The sequence below is a fragment of the Punica granatum genome, chromosome 1, assembly GCF_007655135.1.
Source record: "Punica granatum isolate Tunisia-2019 chromosome 1, ASM765513v2, whole genome shotgun sequence".
Taxonomy (NCBI): Eukaryota; Viridiplantae; Streptophyta; class Magnoliopsida; order Myrtales; family Lythraceae; genus Punica; species Punica granatum.
In genome coordinates this window covers 7,978,688-7,997,409 of record NC_045127.1, presented here as the reverse complement: position 1 = coordinate 7,997,409, position 18,722 = coordinate 7,978,688, and the positions used below count along the sequence as shown (strand labels likewise).

General features: G+C 39.1%; 1 protein-coding gene, 4 long non-coding RNA genes and 1 pseudogene across 10 annotated transcripts; 3 read left to right on the top strand and 3 right to left on the bottom strand.

Moving 5' to 3' along the window:
• Positions 1 to 2,256, top strand: LOC116197607. Of its 2 annotated transcripts, none has more exons than XR_004155066.1 (2): positions 1 to 436; positions 2,045 to 2,256. It is a non-coding gene; the product is annotated as an uncharacterized LOC116197607 (long non-coding RNA). The 2 variants fall into 2 exon arrangements; XR_004155067.1 differs by lacking the exon at positions 2,045 to 2,256 and adding an exon at positions 1,354 to 1,901.
• A 313-nt stretch (positions 2,257 to 2,569) lies between these two features.
• Positions 2,570 to 4,577, bottom strand: LOC116193669. Of its 4 annotated transcripts, none has more exons than XR_004154329.1 (3): positions 4,260 to 4,577; positions 3,542 to 3,886; positions 2,570 to 3,256 (listed from the first exon to the last, which is right to left on the bottom strand). It is a non-coding gene; the product is annotated as an uncharacterized LOC116193669 (long non-coding RNA). The 4 variants fall into 4 exon arrangements; XR_004154328.1 differs by having other exon boundaries at positions 3,542 to 3,651; positions 4,260 to 4,573; XR_004154330.1 differs by lacking the exon at positions 4,260 to 4,577 and having other exon boundaries at positions 3,542 to 3,651; positions 3,799 to 4,249.
• Positions 4,578 to 5,309: 732 nt separating this feature from the next.
• On the top strand, positions 5,310 to 7,596 carry LOC116213320 (cytochrome P450 CYP82D47-like). Of its 2 annotated transcripts, none has more exons than XM_031548212.1 (2): positions 5,310 to 6,475; positions 6,679 to 7,596. In XM_031548212.1, exons 1-2 carry the CDS (start codon positions 5,471 to 5,473, stop codon positions 7,228 to 7,230), a joined length of 1,557 nt encoding a protein of 518 aa, XP_031404072.1. In that variant the 5' UTR covers positions 5,310 to 5,470; the 3' UTR covers positions 7,231 to 7,596. The 2 variants fall into 2 exon arrangements, with proteins under 2 accessions (XP_031404072.1, XP_031404068.1); XM_031548208.1 differs by having other exon boundaries at positions 5,323 to 6,475; positions 6,604 to 7,596.
• Positions 7,597 to 8,253: 657 nt separating this feature from the next.
• On the bottom strand, positions 8,254 to 12,294 carry LOC116202694 (annotated as a pseudogene).
• A 2,368-nt stretch (positions 12,295 to 14,662) lies between these two features.
• On the top strand, positions 14,663 to 16,361 carry LOC116213333. Its single transcript, XR_004158067.1, has 5 exons — positions 14,663 to 14,914; positions 15,029 to 15,080; positions 15,618 to 15,665; positions 15,768 to 15,834; positions 16,010 to 16,361. It is a non-coding gene; the product is annotated as an uncharacterized LOC116213333 (long non-coding RNA).
• A 1,135-nt stretch (positions 16,362 to 17,496) lies between these two features.
• On the bottom strand, positions 17,497 to 18,049 carry LOC116213339. Its single transcript, XR_004158068.1, has 3 exons — positions 17,941 to 18,049; positions 17,777 to 17,857; positions 17,497 to 17,695 (listed from the first exon to the last, which is right to left on the bottom strand). It is a non-coding gene; the product is annotated as an uncharacterized LOC116213339 (long non-coding RNA).
• Between the last annotated feature and the right edge of the window lie 673 nt (positions 18,050 to 18,722).

The following is an 18,722-nucleotide window of genomic DNA, read 5'->3' as shown; positions in this document are numbered from 1 at the left end:
GGAAGTAGCGTGGAAACAACCAAAGAGAGAGTAATTTCGGGAGATTATGGCAGAGCGAGACGGAAGGGGAGAGTTCAGGATGGAGCTCACCCGAAGATGAGGAAGAGAGGAAGGACCGAAATGAGGAAGGGAGCAAGAGTGTTCTATGCGAAAGAGAAAGAAGTATCGAGGGAAAGGAAATTGAGCACAGAGAGAGAGAGAGAGAGAGAGAGAGAGAGAGAGAGAGAGGGAGTGAGCGAGCGAGCTGAAGGAGAGAGCGAAAGGGAGTGAGGAACAGAGAGCCCGGAATAGAGCACATTCAAGGATGAAGAAGAAAAAGAGGATAGAAAAAAGGGGCAAGCAAAACAGAGCAAACGGAAGTATCGGAGCTGGAAGTAGAAGGGCATCAAATGGGCAAATGCTTAGCGGCATCGAATTAGATTACAGGCTAGCTTAGGTATGTTGACAATTCTTCTTGAGTGAGCTTCATTTATTTGATTGTGTCCTTGCTATGGATTTAGAAGCAAGAAGTTAGTTGGATGAGTAAAATAGAGAAATTGATGGAATAACTTAGACTAGCACATTTGAACGTTTAGTGAGCTAAGCTAGGCTACATTGATGGTGTTGAAATTTGCAAGCTGGATATTGATTTGGTTGGTTATTGCAAGAAGCATTTTCCTTAGATTTGTTTGAGATAAGGTACTGTAAATAGATTATTGGAGTGTATTCTTATAGAACCATAGTAGAGATTAGCCATGGACTTTTTCATGGAAGTTTTTTTTTTTTTAAGTCTTATTGAAATGGAGAACTAGCTTGTATATATGCAGTCTGTATTTTCCCCGGGGGGGGAGGAACTAATGTACAGGAAAGGAGTATAATTAATGATATAATAGTTCGATTATGTGCATTTGAAATTGGTTTCTTGTTACATTTATAATTGATAGGGATGGTGGAGACCAAAACCATGCATTCCAAAGGTTAGAACCCAATGAAATATTTTGGAAAATTAGGCGAGTACTCTATTCCCTCGTCAAATGGCGTATATATAGAAATAAATGTGTGTGTGTATATATATATATATTAAATAGGATCATTGAGATGATTTACTTAATGGAAATTGGAAGAATAAATTATTTTGAGAGATATTATTTGTGGTGTTATGATTTACTTGTTTGAAATTATGCAACTTCCTTTTAAGAGGCACGCGATGATTGCAGGAGCTTTAGTTATGTGATCCTTCAAGAAGTATGGATGGTATAAATTGATTATGTATAAATAATTTTAATGTCATCGTTAAAGCATGTAATGTGATATTAAAGGGTCTATGTTGCAAATTGATTGAGCTATGCTGACGATATTTGTTTGTTGTTATAGTCATTGGACCGTTGATCCGGCGGGATATAAATTGGACGCTAGATCGCTGATCCGGCGGGATATAAAAAGGACACTAGACCGCTGACCCGGCGGGGTATAAATTGGACGCTAGACCGCTGACCCAACGGAATATAAATTGGACTTTAGACCGCTGATCCGACAAGATATAAGACGGACGCTAGTTAGAGTTTGATGATGGGTGGCCCCCGCGTATGAGAGGCGATATTGGAATTATGGAGGCGTGGATTGAATTATGTGAGGTTACAGTACCGTCAAAACTCAGTCTAAGGAAATATAATCCTATGATTACGTTGTTTGATTGTGTTATGTATTGTCTCTCTGAAATTATTTGATATTGAAAAGCATATTTTTATGGTATGAATTTGATTGGATATCTTGTCTAATGTTCAAGTGGTATTGGATATTAGTGAAATGGTTGGAAGAGTTGTGTGTATTTGCTAATGGAACTTTTGTTGGGTTAGTATATTGGATATGACTAATATGTATCAATGTATATATATATATATATACCTGGTGATATGGAGGAATTATTGGTGAACTCTAATGTGCTGATATTTATACATGCATATATATTGTTTGATTCAAGACAAATATTTATTTAATTCGTCATTTTACATCGGAATATCGTGCTCACTAATATGCAGCTCACACTCTGCATATTATTTTTCAGATGAGTTAGAGGCTGCGCGGGAGAATCATTTTGATATGGGGGTTCGGCATGGTAGATAGTTAGCTAGAACTTTATGTTTTAGAGGTATTAGAGCTATGTATATAGTACTTGTAATAAGTTACGACCCGAAAGATTTTGTTTAACTAATCGTGGGATGTTGTAAGAAATATGCTATATTTATCCTTTTAGAAATCTATGATTTTCTATATATATTTATCACTTTTCGTGAAAGAAATATTATAATTTACTTAGCATTAATATTCGATTAGAAAATTTTAGAATTTTAGTAAAAATGTTGCTAAAATTTTCGGGTCGTGACAATATGTCTACAAGAATCAAAGTTGCAATAAACTCATTAAGCTCCAATCCCGATTGTGGGTGCCTAAGACAAGCACATATATTTCTATCGATACTTGTGAAACAACCCGACTATTGTCTAGTCAAGATCGAACAAAGGCTACTCCACCCCTTATTTAAGTTGTAGCTCACTCCATCGAGTTCACTAAGATTATTCATTCACACGTATTAAGAACGGGATGAATTAATTACATATATACATTCAACAATACGATCGAGAGAGTATCATGAGGTTAGACAAACATCGAGTTCTATCGATTCCCTAGAAGAAGAGCTTAGTTCATGCTCACAAAATACGTCATCTCAAAAGTTTTCAACATGTTAAACGAGAGAATAGAAGATTGGTAAGGAAAGAAGAAACTCGAAGGAGTCGATGTCTCGACTCGTTGCCGGTTCTCCTCCTCTTTGGCTTGAGCTTGGTTCCTCCTTCTTTTCTCCTCTGCTGCTCAGCTCTCTCTTGCTCTATTTTTGCAGCAACTCCCCTTTTTCTTCTTTCCTTCTAACGTTAAAAGAGAGAAAAAGAGAGAGATGTGTATCTCCTTATCTTTCCCTTCTTCCTTCCATCTATACATATATAGGCCACATAATAATTACCTTGTCTTTACCCTAATCAATGAAGGGCTTATTTACAAGTTGGCCAATTGATCACAAAAATGTGGCCTACAAGTTTTGACTTTCGAAACAAGAAGGTCAGTTCTTGAATAGGATGACAGACTGTTTAGAGTCGCTACTGTATAAACGCGAAAGTTGCGACTCCAAATCTTCTGCCCTTGATTTATAGACCAGAGTCGTGACTCCAAATTGTAACGGTTGCAACTATGGCGAGTGCAGCCACGATCCTTCATTCAGATGCTCCTATCAAATACAAATATACATTTCCATGAGTACCAAAATCTTCAAAATACGAGCTAAAGATTAAACACCTCCTACAACACTAAACTTGACCTAAAAAACTAACGAGAACATAAACAACAGTCAAAGACTTAGCACCAATATTTGCTCATTAACGGAGAAAATAACTCTAATATAAAGAGTTATCACAAGCCGAGCATCATTGCTTGGTTCCATGCACCAGCAGTCCCTCGCTTCCTTTATTGCGTATGCTTGAATGAAATATACATGACCTAACACACGACCTACCTTATGGACTGCTAGAGATCCTTGATGTTTACTTGCTTCCAAATGCAGGAGAAGACTGGCGGACAAATCTTGTGTGGAAAGAATTGAAAATCGAAAGATTTATGTTTCACCTGGAAAAGAGAAAAGAAGCTTTGTAATGAACGACAAGATCGCAATTTCAGTCAATGGATAGGACTGGTAGGAGGGGCCCGCCGGTGGGAAGAAGAAATGGACAATGGCCATTGGTAACGTAGCAAGTGGATTTAGAAAAATATTACGATCCTGGGGTCCGATAGATCGTCCCGGGAACAAATGACCCCTCCTAATCCAAACGGTCTTGAGACTTCCTCGGCGATCCTTAGTTTCCTGTGGATGAAAAATTGTGAGACCGGACGACATTCATTCTTCAAACATTCATTCTTTTTTCCTTTGTTATGTTATGCTGCCTTCTTTTCTTCCTCTGGTCTGTTCTGCCGCTTTCTTTTCTTGTTCTGTTTTGCGCTGGGCAGTCGAAGAAGAAACAGATGGGAAGAGAGAGAGAGAGAGAGAGAGAGAGATAGAGAGAGAGAGACTGTTATGGCGGCTAGTCCTTAGTGTCCTGTGGATGAAAAACGGTCGACATCGACGAGGTTGCGACTGTTATGGCGGCTGGCCTGTTCTTTGTGTATTTTCTCTCTTTCACACCGCGCCTTAAATTAATATATCCCTAACCATTCTGAACAAAATTTCGAGTTCATACCTTTCGGGAGCGGAAGAAGGATGTGCCCTGGAATCTCACTAGGCCTTCAAGTTATTGGCCTTGCGCTCGCTTCTTTCCTTCATGCTTTCATTGTTCAGACGCCGGGGGACGAGGCAGTTGACATGGAGGAAGCTGTGGGGCTGACCAATCTCAAGGCCACCCCTCACGAAGTTCTCATTTCTCCTCGGGTTCCCGAACACATGTATTACAAGTAGTTGCGCCGCGTCAAAGGAGTTTCGCGCAAATAAACTGCTTTGTCTTATTATCATCTCGACGTTGGCCCGAACTAAAGTGACTAACCTTCTTGTAACCTGTTATGTGTGCTTGAATAACGTTATTGCTTGCTTGAGTTTTACAGTCAGAATATGGGAAGATCTGTAGTGCAATCACTTCCACTATACAATTAAAGTAAATTAATTCAATTGGTAGTAAATTACTTAAGTTTTAATAATTTACTAACAAAGAATGTAAAGTAAACAAATTCAAAATAAATTACGTAAGTCCCGAAATAATATACACAGATTTCAAAGAAGTTTACTCAATATTTAGTAAAACACTTAATTTTTATTTTATATTTTTAGTAATTTATTGGTGCAATTATTTTAGTGGATTCTACCCTAAAATCTCCCCCAATTAATTGCTTTTCCTGAATATTTGCAGAATCGAAAAGTGGGGTCTCTTTTTTCTGTATCTTTGTCTCTCTCTATATGTAGGATCCATCCTATCAGTATCGGGACAAAATTAAGGTACATATATATATATCGTGGTCCAAAGTGCAAATCATCGTTGGATTTCATGAGTGGGTTATTTCCTCTGGTCTGGAATCATTATCCGTCGGTGAAAATATCAGATTCCAGAGAGCAAATTTTGTCTCACTACAAGAATCGTTCCAGTGAAAGAGCACCGAGTCTCCATCATTGGAACCGAGATAAGATGTCGATGGATTGGACTATTAGTTAGCCGTTATATCAGGAATGGTAGCTCGGAAATCTTGTAGTCTTCTTTTTGGCTACAATGTTCAACACTTGTAGCAATCCTCCCTCAAACATTCGAGTGCCCGTTCTGACTTTTCTTGGCAACTTCATCATAGTATATAACAGTAATAAGGTAGTGATTATAGGTACACTAAAAGCCCTTCTTCTCCACTCTCTATTGCCTGATCTGACCGATTGTGGTGGCTGTAATCATCAAAAAGAACAGTCTTGTCATTCATGGAGGTTTCAGCTCATCTCTCTCTCTCAGCGCCCATCCTTCTCATCACTTTCTGTGCCGTAGTCATGTCAATCCTTTACATTATAACAAGTCTTATTACTAGGAAAGGAGATGACAGCAAGAAGCAATCAGCCGGGGGCACGAAAACAGTCCCTGATGCAGGCAGTACATGGCCCTTGCTTGGCCATCTCCACCTCTTGGGCGGTCCCCTGCCTGCTCACCTGGTCCTGGCCCAGATGGCTGACAAGTATGGCCCGATCTTCACCATCAGGTTGGGCCTCCGCTCTGCTGTGGTGGTGAGCACTTGGGAACTTGCCAAGGACTGCCTCACCACCAATGACCGGGCCTTCGCCACTCGGCCCAAGTCTGTAAGCGCGGAGGTCATGACCTACAACTATGCGATGGTTGGCCTCAGCCCATACAGCCCGTACTGGCGCCATGTGCGAAAGATTTTGACCCTCAAGCTTCTTTCCAACCAACAGATTGGGCTCCTCAGGCTAGTCCGTGAGTCCGAGGTCCTCAGCTCGATCAGGAACCTAAATGAGGAATACCAGAGAAAGAACATAAATTACAGTAGCACCAGTGCAGCGATGACTGTTGGAGCTTTATTAATGGACATGAAAAGGTGGTTCTCGGACGTAAGTGTGAACATAATGTTAAGGACGATTGTCGGGAGGCGACTTAATAATCATGGTGAAGCCGACGAGGAGAGAGAGGTCTTGAGAAAGTACATGAAGCTCATTGGGAGATTTGTGGTGGCTGATGGGTTCCCTCTCCTGAGGTGGCTCGACTTGGGTGGCCACGAGAAGGACATGAAGAGGACTTCCGAGGAGCTCGACCAGATGGTGCAACGATGGTTGGACGAGCACAAGGCTAGGAGGAACTTCAACACTGGTGGAGAAAAGAGTGAGCAGGATTTCATGGATGCTCTATTATCTATCCATGAAGATGATGGCGAGATCGGCAGTTGCGACTCTGATACTATGAACAAAGCTACATGCATGGTAAAAAATAATACGCATATATATCATTTTCTTGGTAAAACATAAACGATGTGAAGAGCAAACACAACATTCTCTTGTGTTTGTGTCCGTGCAATGTGAGTGTAATATTGCATACATATTTGCTGTAGGCACTGATTTTAGCTGGCTCAGATACTACAACAGTAACCATGACATGGGCCCTCTCTTTATTGCTCAATAACAAGGAAATCCTCCAGAAGGTCCAGCAAGAACTCGACATCCAGATCGGGAGGGACAGGCAAGTGAATGAATCGGACCTCAACAACCTATCTTACCTCCATGCTGTCATCAAGGAAACCTTAAGGCTCTACCCTGCCGCGCCCCTATCCCTCCCTCATGAGGCCATGGAGGATTGTAATGTTTCGGGGTACTTCATCTCGAAGGGAACCCAACTTATACTGAACCTATATAAGATACAGCATGACCCACGTGTTTGGCCCAACCCGTCCGAGTTCAGCCCTGAGAGGTTCCTGACCACCCACAAGAACATCGACGTTTGGGGACAAAACTTCGAGCTCATACCTTTTGGAAGTGGGAGGAGGATGTGCCCCGGAATCTCATGGAGCCTCCAGGTGGTAGGCCTTGCCCTCGCTTCTTTTCTTCATGCTTTCGATGTTTGGACGCCGGGGGATGAGGCAGTTGACATGGAGGAAGCTATGGGGCTGACCAATCTCAAGGCCACCCCTCTCGAAGTTCTCATCACTCCTCGGATTCCCAAACACGTGTATAATCAGTAAATGCATCAGGCCCAGGACTTTTGGGTAGACAAATCATTCAGTCACGAGAAATTTCAAACCAATCATGAGCTATAGTGGTTGTTTCATGCTAGAGGTCAATAATAACCGTCGATCATTGTGCTTGCTGTAGTTATAATCATTGTATGTAAAGAAAATGATGGTCGTGATTGATCTTCTTGTGACCTGTCATGTGCTTAAGTAATGTTTGCTTAGTTGCACTATGTGTAAGCAATTGCTATTGAGATTTTTAGTATTGATACAGGGCTAGCTGTTTCTGTGGAGTCTATGTGCTTGAGACTATATATGTACGTCAGACCCATCTTGTATCATTGTTGGCAAAATGAAGGTATATTTATATACGTGATACATGCATATATCTTCTTGGAGATGTAAAACATAAGGGATATCCTGACACTGTAAGGTATATCCATGTAAACTATTATCTGCTCCGGTTATGCGCATCTTCAGTCTTCATAGGGTATTCATGCATCTATCTTCTTGGACAGTTTTCTACCCGAAATCCACAGGCTGTCACTAATTCTATCCCAACAAGTAGAAAAAAGGTTCAATAGACAGACCTTAATGACAAGCCTCCCCTCTTAACCTTAGCCCCCTGACAATCTAACAGATGAACTTCGGTCTCCAAGCTCTGATCTTGTTCTGTTTCGATAAGCAATCTTCAGGACTTCAGGCACCACACCAGCTATCTAGGAATTTGTTAGGAATTGAAAAACACGAAGGAAACATATAGTAATACGGGGCTGATATATTACTGGGCTCAAAATTGGATTGGTACATGTGTGTATTAGACTACAAACCAATATGTGGCAGAACTCACCCCTATTCAGCACCGAAGAGGTTTACCAGAATATCCCGTAAAATTAATACAGAGAAACGCTTTCCCTAGTTAACTGAGTTGTGCTTCTCTCTTTAACATGCTTGATGAGGAGGTGGATCTCTGACGAACTTCGAGCTGAAAAACTTCTGAAAATTCTCTAATCAGAGAATTATAGGTAATATGAATCAGTTCACCATCATCTGAAGGTGCCCCCTTTGCTCAGATTGTGAATTCTCCTTCAGAAGGCCCTTTAAGCTTCCAACTCCTCGGTCTTGTATCCCACATGGAACAATCCGCTGAAAGGGAGTCAGATCTGTGGTGACGTTCAGAGCCAAACCATGATAAGTTATCCAACTAGATACGCGGATCCCAATTGCTGCCAATTTCTGATCTCCTGAAGGGTAAAAGAAAAGATGGATCAAAAACTCTCGTACTTGTCCAAAAACTCCTTCTGCCAAAAGAAGCACGAGTCCCCCACTGTTAGATACCCGCGTTTCAACCAATAAAATTGCCCAAATCACACTACTACAAGCTCTAGGAAGAGGAGGAAGGAATACCTTGCATTTGTCCCATAAAGAAGGCAATAGTTCATCGGACATTAAGTTCTTCTGCAACTTCTTGTACATTGCACTGATGGACTTGTCAACCTACGGAAACAAAGCTAAGGATTTCTGACAAAACTAAAGTTCACAATCAAATGCAGGGCAGCAGGGCGTCGACCAACTTACACCAGATAAACTGGATCTTAACATCTTCCGAAGATCCATCTTTGATAGACCAAGTTGGAAAGGAATCTGAAATCGCATGGAGAGCCAAAACCAGCCAAATCAGTGAGAAGGCACTGAAGATGGAGGTAAGGAATTTACAAGATTGACCAACCAAATTTCACATACTAACCTCTTCAGGAGGAATTGTGTACAATCTTCCGATTAAATGCAAAAAGCCTTTCAAATTGCTGCAGAAGACAACTTCGTCAGAATGACTGGTGATTCTGAGAGAGCTCGAATATTAAAGACAATCTTAGATCAACTACTACAGTTGTATGTTAACAACCATAATATCTTCATCAGTTTGATAATATTCTTTACAAAGACGACAATGGACAAAACATGCTTGAGTAGTCCAGGCATGAAGGCATTAAGATCCCATCTTCAAGAAAGCAAGATAGATCTTCTTGTGCACACGATTTTGATTCCTTTCACTAAAGCACTCACACCAGTCCAAAATGACTAACTTTTAGAAAACTCATTTCACTAAAGCACTCACACCAGTCCAAAATGACTAACTTTTAGAGAACTCATCTCATTTGATGTTTCCCACTGGTCTAAACCAGTTCAAATCCCAGAAAGGTTCTTAACATACTACCAATCTCTAAAAGGTTCTGGTTCACAATTTCTAATTTACAACATCCAATATAAGTCGGGTTCTGTATTGTCCTGGAGCTGGTCACAGAAGCACATGAACGAAATAGATGGTATGAGGATAGATGGAGCCTCACATAGTAAATGATCGTGCTGATATGACGGGTGCAAGCTTGTTCATAAGCTTCACTTGCTTGATGATAGAACTTGGCTAGGGTAGGTACAACGTTAGCTAAATCATACAAGCTGCATGTAACTCACTTTCAGTCAAATAAATTATTCTGCCTTGAAGAAATCAAATGAAGAGATACAAGCCATGGCCACAAAACATGGATTATAAAACAAGCACCTGTTCTGAAATGCCGCATAATTCTCTAGAAGAACTATATCTGCATATTTTGGGTCAGCTTGAGCAATTTTCTCCAATGTCACAAACATTATGTTGACCTGTCCAACCATACCCGCATGTAAGTACTTTTCAGATATGCCACTAGACAAGAACTTACGCAGACCTCAAACCAACTGCTGTGACCCTATTATGGCTATATGAAAGATTGTCTTCCCTTGGGATATTGCAAATGGCACATACAATCTGGTACATGACAGCATAAGTAAAACAGCTCAGATGATTTACTCACAAACTTAGAATATGCCTGATCAACTAGATCCCTTGATTGCCCTTGAATGTACTGTTCCATGCGTGTCGCCAGAGTTGCAAATCTGGGAAGAAAGCACTGAATCAACAAGAGTGGTGATGCATTATGAACCAATTCTAATGAAGACTAGAGTAATATTGAATCCACTTCCCTGTTCTCAGATTTAGAGAAACTATTTTTTTTGTTTCAATTAACAAAGGAGTACATAGCAGATTTATTATTCATTCATTAGTTACGAAATTTCAATCAAAAAATGAAATGCAAAAAATGATCAATGGGTGGCTAAGTTATCCAACTGACCAGGAAAAGTTCGAAATCCCAATGCTAATCCCACTTAATCCAGAATCAGATTTCTCTTCCATCAAGAAAATCCAGGATCTTTATGTGTATGGAGGAAGCATTATTTCTATCTCCCACAATAAACCAAAAGCACAAGGACATATATATATAAAAGTTAGAAGTGCATCTCACCACAGATGTCTGGTCCGATGCAAGAGAGGGAGTACAGTAAGCATGCAAGCTTAATATCACAATTTTATGGCGGACTCAAGTGGTTGCACAAAACTAATTAGATTTCCACTTGGAAGATTCAGAATGGAATAATTTTGTCCTACATAAACTAGTGGAATGTAATATGAACTATAGAAGACTCACTTGGATACCATCAAGCAACTCTTGAAGTGATTCATTAAGTGCTTCCAGCTCAGCAGAGCTTTTGCCTAAAGAAGAAAATATGATATTGCCATCAAAACGTGACACCACAAAATATAATCATAGACTAAATAATTGTGTTTTTCCCCCTCAATTGACCATACTCATACTTGAGCCTTTGTCTGAAAAAAAAAAAAATTCTTACCAGCTTTACCATCATCATCATCATCTATATCCATGATGCCCAAATCATCATCATCATCACCATGAGCCCCATTTTTAGTACCATTACTAACACCCCCTGGTGGAACAAGTGTAGGAACCTCAAAGCACATGAAGTGGGCAAAGAAAGAGCTCTGCAGAGAAACCATGAAGTTTTCCTTAATGGCCAAAATCAGATAGATAAAATAAGGACCCCAAATAAATGTATGCGAGCAAAAAGTTAACCTCATTCACAAGGAGTAGGATGAAAATGGTAAGCATCTTCGCATAGTCCTCAGAAACGGTAGAGGTGTCTGAATTGTTCACACTTTGACTGGAGCCTGTTGAACCTTCAAGCCAGACTGTCGGATTCCTCGATGCTTTTGTACTAGCACGAAGCTCATTTGCAAACTCACGTGCCTGTAGATGATCATGAATATCTCAGATACTATTACAATTAGTCCCTCCTGTATGAAAATATCCTCTGTGGCACATTAGAATGTCAGCAAACTCAGTAAATCGTAGACTTTCTTGTATCATAGTTCACAGCATTTGAGATAAAAAGAATTTAACCAGAAAACAATCTCAAGAATTAACATATTATATTGACATAAAATTTTAACAGAATTTTATGGAACTGCAAGATATGTCACAATACTTTTGGATTGCCAGATCACATTTCCAAGAGCAGACAATCAATTATCACTAGTAATATATAATCACAATACCATACGATCAAGCAAATCAAGAAAAAAATGCTCCAGAAGAGGCAAGAGAAAATACGATAAGCAGAATAGATGGATGAGGTGACACGCATAAGATGAGGAACTAAATTTATGAGCAGCTATGTCTTATCTCCCTACAAAATTGTCACGACCCGAAATTTCAACTGGATTTTCCCTATATTTCCTCAATATCTATTACCACCTAACTATTCACCTAAAACTGGCTTTACATAAACTCCCAAAAATATAAAACCAATCTGGTAAGCTCTAATATGTATATACATCTCAAAAGAGAATAATTTTCTTTTCTCAATCAATCACTAAACCAAACTAAATAAAAATTTCATGTCGTAACATATTCAAATGCACTCTATACAAAAAATACTTATCAAATAACTAAGGTTCCTACCTAGTCCTCCGAGCTGATCCCTAATATCAAAAGAGTTCTCCCGTGCTGCTAATCTAGCTCCTAACTCATCTGAAAAACATATGCAAAGTATGAGCTGTATCTCAGTGAGTACTATATTCCAAAACAAAATGAATTATTATTAAATAAATATTTAATTGTAAATAACCAAATATTCAAATAAATAATACAATCACATTCAATCCAGCGATCAGCTTACCCGCATATATACGTGGTATATATTATATATATACATATGTAATAAAAATTAATTTTATCCAATATAATAACTAAACTTAAGTCCTACTAACAAATACACACAACTCTTCCAACCATTTCTCTAATATGCAATATCACATAAACTTCAAATATTCATTCATTAGTGTTTCATAGCAACTCTTAACACAATAGCTTGACAGATCATACTCTAGCAACAACACGACTTTCACAAAATAACTTCAGACAATCTCAACAATCATCATATCTCCAGCAATCTCAACAATCATCACATCTCCAACAATCATACTAGACAAACAATACAGAACACAACCAATCAATATAGGCATAGGGTTGCATTTCCTCGCAATTGAGTTATGACGGTACCGTGACCCCGCACATCTCATTCATATCATCATCAACTCCCGATATCCATGTCTCATAAGCGAGGGCTACCCACTATCCTCCGACGGTAGGAGTCTAAGCGTCCATTTTATATCCCGTCGGATCAGCGGTCTAGACGCCCATTTTTGTATCCCGCCGGATCAGCGGTCTAGGCGTCCCTTTTTATATCTCGCCGGATCAATGGTCTAAGCGTCATATTTATATACTGTCGGATCGGCGGTCCCATGGCTATAATCAAACAACAATCACAAGCATAAACAATTGCAACTATGCCATCGCACCTCATATATCATCATACACAAGCACAATCTCAATCAAATTACAATGGTACCACATTATCATCACATATCTCATACACAATCAATATATACAATCACACTGCATATCTCATATCAAAATAAACATAAAAGGGCAATATCTCTCGAGTCAATTCATACAACATAGCAAGACCGATTTCTTAATCTCTAACTATCACAATATTCTTCCTAAATAGTTTATATAACTATAATACATCATTTTACAAGGGACTAGAGTACTCACATAATATATATATATATATATATATATATCATTTCACAATGCAATAAAGTACTCACCGACTACTCAAAAATATTTCACCAACTTAACCTTCAGGGTGCACAATCGATGTCCTCAGCTCCTATCAATCATGAGTATAGCCTGAAAAACAAGTTATGCCTGACAATTATTTCCTCCACTAATAGCACTAGCCACCAAACACTCCATATGAGGCAGAAACAAAATTCTTATTATCAGATTCTTACTCTAGGTAATTTATAAAGATTAATGATCCATCATAACGTGTATATATATATATATATATATTAAGGTAACAATTCAAACTAACTAAATCAACCCACATATCCTAAATATACAAAGAAATAATCTCATCATACTTAAAAATAAATATCAAAACCAAACAAGCTCAGATGACGGCACTTAGATAAACGAAAAGAATTAATTCTAGGTCTCCTACTTGACATATTTCTTTTTATCACTACAGAGACAAGTTCTTATAAATTTCCATACGTGAATATTAATAAGATTATAAGCACAAGAATAGTGTAAGTAATCATATTCCTTAACCAATAATTCATTCCTCCTAATAAAAAGGTACCGAACAACACCCTTTTCGACCCCAATAAGAAATAAATCACCAGTTTACTCTAATAGCTAATTATTTAATTCTCTTAAGATTTTTATTTTATTTTTTTATTTTTCTAATGAAATTACCTAAACTTCTAAAAAGCAAGACCAGCAATATCTAGCACCCAACCTATCAATAACTGAACCGAATTCAAGCTCAACTCATGTCTTAAGTGTGACTAACAATAAAGGATTCGAAAACAAGGAAAATCTGAAGTTTCACAAGGCCAGATTTATCAAATTCCCACTCTATATTTCTTTTCAATAGATTAATTGAAGAAATTTGTAAATCCATTATTTTATAAAATCAAACCAATAAATAAGGAATTCTTACAGTAAAATCTAGAAAGTCAACTTTCGGTACTCAATTAATCAATATTCAACATAAATCCAAACGTAAACGAGTCCTTAATCCACACGTCAACATAACAATAGCTCTACCCCAAAATATCAATTTCCTTTAATTATCACACCAACTAAAACTAATACCAAAAGCCCTTGAACCCCAGCAGTCAAACATTTCAGCACAAATCACTAGGGCCGGCAATATTTGATACGACACGATTACACGACATGGACACGACACGGAGTTAAACGGGTTTGGGTTGGGTATTTTTGATATTCGGGTTAAACGGGTCCAACCCGTTTAGACACGATTAATAAACGTGTCTTAGCGGGTTGAACCCGTGTAACCCGATTATACACGATTAAACCTGTTTATTTAACCGTGTTTAATCGTGTTACTGTAATCGTGTAACCCATTAACCCGTTTATCTAACTGAATTTACGAAAATATCCTTAGGTTAACCCTAATTTCGAAATTTCGGAGGCAGTAGGCTTGAGCTTCCACCCGGTTTCAACTTTCACACGCCCCCCTTCATCCTTCATCTTCACGAGTCGAAGCCCTCTACTCAGACCAGCTGACCAGACGAAGACGAACCCGCGAGCCGCGACCCTCGAGCCCTCGACTGCGACCTCGACTCGACCCTGCGACCCTCGAGCCCGCGACCCTAGAGCCCTCGATCCTCGAAGCCGAATTTGGCTTCCTCAAGATCGGTGCTGTACGTTGCAACCCAACCATTCCCTCATCTCTACCTTCATATCTCCTCCACATTCTGCTTTGTCAATTTCGATCGGTTTTATCTTTATCCATTCAACTGCTGGATAATTCTCAGGTGGCAGCCACCAGAGTAGCGGCTGAGGATGCATACCACACCTTTAAAAGAGGTCTTTACACTCTTATTTATCCTTATTGCTGCTCACTGAATGGTTTGACGGCACCGGTGAGACAATGAATCTATTGTGTGCAATTGAATAGCTTTGATCTGATCCATCCATAGTTGAACTGATGAGCAAGTTAATTTGTATGAGCTTCCGACTTGCTGAATGATGACCCGCTTGTGCAGGAAGTTTGTCTGGCGACAAGATTGAGCACTCGATGAGTAACCTAAGGCTGAGCAAAGCTACTAATTTGATTTGTATTTGATATGATGTTTGAACTTGTTACTAGTTACTGAAGGATGAGTGAATTGTGTGTGTCCTGTCTGTGAAGGCTGCTCTGCTGATCCAACATATTTAAGGTTTCATGTACAATTAATCGACTTCTCATTTCCCAACTATTCATTCCTTGATACATTTGTCCCAAATTTATAAAAATATAAATAAAGAAAGTGTTGCTATTTTTATTGCTAATGCATCTGAATTTTAGTGGACATGATTGTTGACAAGTTTATCTTTACTGATGTGATCACTGCACAAATGCAGTTGAAGAAGATGTGCAAAGAAGGTGCCGCAAAGAAGGTGCCTACTGGGGTAAGGAAATATCGTGCAAGCAAATTCTGTCAATAAATTTTTAAGGACTTCCTCCGTGGATGAAATCAATCCTGTTTGCAATTCTTTCTACGGGTGAACAAGAACTGTTGCTAGAGTGTATGCCAGGATGGAGTATGGGGTTGAGAGGATCCGGGGTACCAGAGACTGGGTAAGCTTTTCAGAACTTTTCCTTAAGTTATGATGCTTCGACAAATTTTCCGTATCATTTGAATTCATTGGATTAACTTCTGAAAAAGAACATGATTTTCTTGGGCATGTGCACTTAGGTATTTCATTAGGATACAAACTCGCCCACTTTACCTGTTTCTGGTTTTCAATTGCAGAAGAATGCTATGATAGGGGGAGTTGTGACAGGGCTGGCGATATCCCTCGCCAGCAACAATCATAAAGACAAGATTGTAATGGACGCTATTACTGGAAGCGCCATTGCAACAGCTACCGAGTTCATCAACTATCTTACAAGTCAGAAATTGAGAACTGGGACTTGTCTTTGATGGATTGGATGAATGTTTGAAATTTTGTTGATTGAGAACTGAGACTTGTCTTTGATGGAGGAGATTTGTGTTTGGCTTTCAGTATAATTTGGATTAGTATAATTGAGAAGTGAGACTTGTCTTTGATGGATGAGACTTGTGTTTGGCTTTCAGTATAATTTGGATGGTGTTTGAAATTTTATTGAGCTGCAGTGCAACTGTGCAATGCATGGAGGAAATAAACGGATAAACAGGTTGTATAACGTGTCCGGGTAACCGGATTGAACGGGTAAATGGGTCGTGTAAACGTGTCCGGGTAAATGGGTTTATCGGATAAACGGGTCGTGTAAACATGTACGGGTAATCGGGTTTATCGGATAAACGGGTTGTGTAAACGTGTCCGGGTACCGGTTATAATCGTGTCGTGTATTCGTGTACCTATTATGACACGTTTCGATAAACGGGTTTAAACGTGTCGTGTACGGGTTGACACGAATATAACCGTGTCGTGTACGGGTTTCCAAAACCTGACCCGTTTAATAATCGTGTCGTGTACGGGTTATGATTTCGATAACACGAACCCGTTTAGACACGACACGATACGAATTGCCGGCCCTACAAATCACCATCAAAAATTCCCAAAAGCTATTCTAACATTTCCTAAATTAATAGCCAAATGTCCTTACTACTCAATACATAATCAAATTAAGAACGCGAGTTCAAAAGAAGATGATCTTATAGTATAAAACCTATAAAATCAATCTCACATACCTAGGCATATGGTGAATTATCGAAGGCACTTCAATTGGCTAAAGAATATTGATTGGCCAAGCAAAAACAGCTAAACATTGGAGAACAAGCTCGGCTCTTTACTCCATAACCAAAACAATATCCATTGCCATATTACTTCCATCAAGAATAACTCTAATTTCCAGCTAATTGCACCACTTTCTGATCATATAACTAACTCAACTAACTGATTTCAACATAACCTTAACCGGGAGAAACTCACAGATGGCTCTCCTCCTCAAATAAGTTCGACAACAAACCCGACCTTAGGCTAAGTTGATCTGAAAATAAACCTAAACCTACCAATACTAATGTTTAAGTCATGAAAATCAACTTACAAATCAAGAACTCCAAGCTTAGTCCTCTTTCTCCTTCGTGAGCTTCCCGAGCTCTCAGCTTTGTTCACTCCTTCTAGCGCCCTCTCTCTCTCTCACCCTCTGTTCTTCTTCGTTCTTCCCCAAGTCGAACAGAACAGAAAAGAGAGGTGGGAAAAATAAATGAAATGGGTGATAAGGCGGTGGAAAAGGGGTTGCTAAGGGGGAGGATGTTAGGCCACGTGGAGCCATGCTCCCCTTTCAATTTTTTTTTTTAAAGCAGCGTGTATAATATATATATATACAGCATATGTATGTATAAGTATATGTATGCATGTTTTAGGGGGAAAAAAATCAGGTCTTACAAAAGAAGTAAGTTGAGGGAGCTGCAATAAGCTTTTCTCAATGGAGCCAAGCAATTCTTGTCAAGACTCTGAAAACGCAGGAACAAAATGTAAGAACACAGCAAAATATACCAATAGCACATAGGAAATTTCTTTATTTCAAATGTAACCTTTAAATGTTGCAGGAGGCGTGCATAAGTTCTGCATTTATACCGCAAATCAGCGTGGTCAGGCCTTTTCAACTGTCCCCGCTGTTTGACATTGGAGAACTAAAGTTAGTTTCTGAAGAATCAAAATTTCATAGATTGAATGAAATGGGGGCAGAATGAAGTACCTGAGAAAAGTAACTCTTGTCACTTACCATAAAATCCACCAAACTAGCAAAGTAGTTTCTTAAAAACTCAGTGGCTCTTCGAACAAATGTAGACTTAAGTTTCTCAAATTCAACTTTCTTTTCCTTGACCTGGAGCCACAATTCCCTTTCCATCCATTAGAAATTGCAGTTTCACCAAAAACTAGTCAGGCTAATTGGATAATAAACCTTTATGCTTTATCTCCAAAAACTTATATGCATAGGAAATTAGGCCAACATTTAGGTCCATATTGATGTCAGCAAAGCAAAAGAATATCAATAACAATGCGATAGAAAACCTTGGATCCTTGATTATGAATATGACAATCATGTGGTTCATCTGATCCATTCTACCTTATCAAAAAATTCCTCAAGAAGATTCATGGAATCCAAAACAGCCATAATTACATGATTCCGTGAATGGAGCAATCTCATCAGTTCAGAAAACAGAGAACTTGTGGCAACTCATTGATGTCAAAAAACTGCTAGATACTATTGTCCAACTAAGTACTGAAACGAAAGCATAGGTAAGACTGCTTACAGCTCGTATGTTTGCATAGCTAGGGTCCAAATTTGGTACTTCAAGGCCTCGCAAAGCACTAGTCAACCACTCACATGCCTCAATGTTTTTGATGCGGCAAAAGACGTGACAAATTGGTATATTGAGAAAAACAGGTTCTGACGACCCTGTCTTGAGGGAAACAACATCTGAAGCCAAATGGAAAATTTTGGGACCTCAAACAAGCAATTTTATGTTATTTTGG

What these genes read in the sequence shown, in the direction of transcription:
- LOC116213320 (XM_031548208.1), top strand. Translation starts at nt 5,471, where the DNA reads ATGGAGGTTTCAGCTCATCTCTCTCTCTCAGCGCCCATCCTTCTCATC. An exon ending in TGAACAAAGCTACATGCATG is followed by an intron (nt 6,476 to 6,603) that starts GTAAAAAATAAT and finishes TATTTGCTGTAG; the next exon opens with GCACTGATTTTAGCTGGCTC.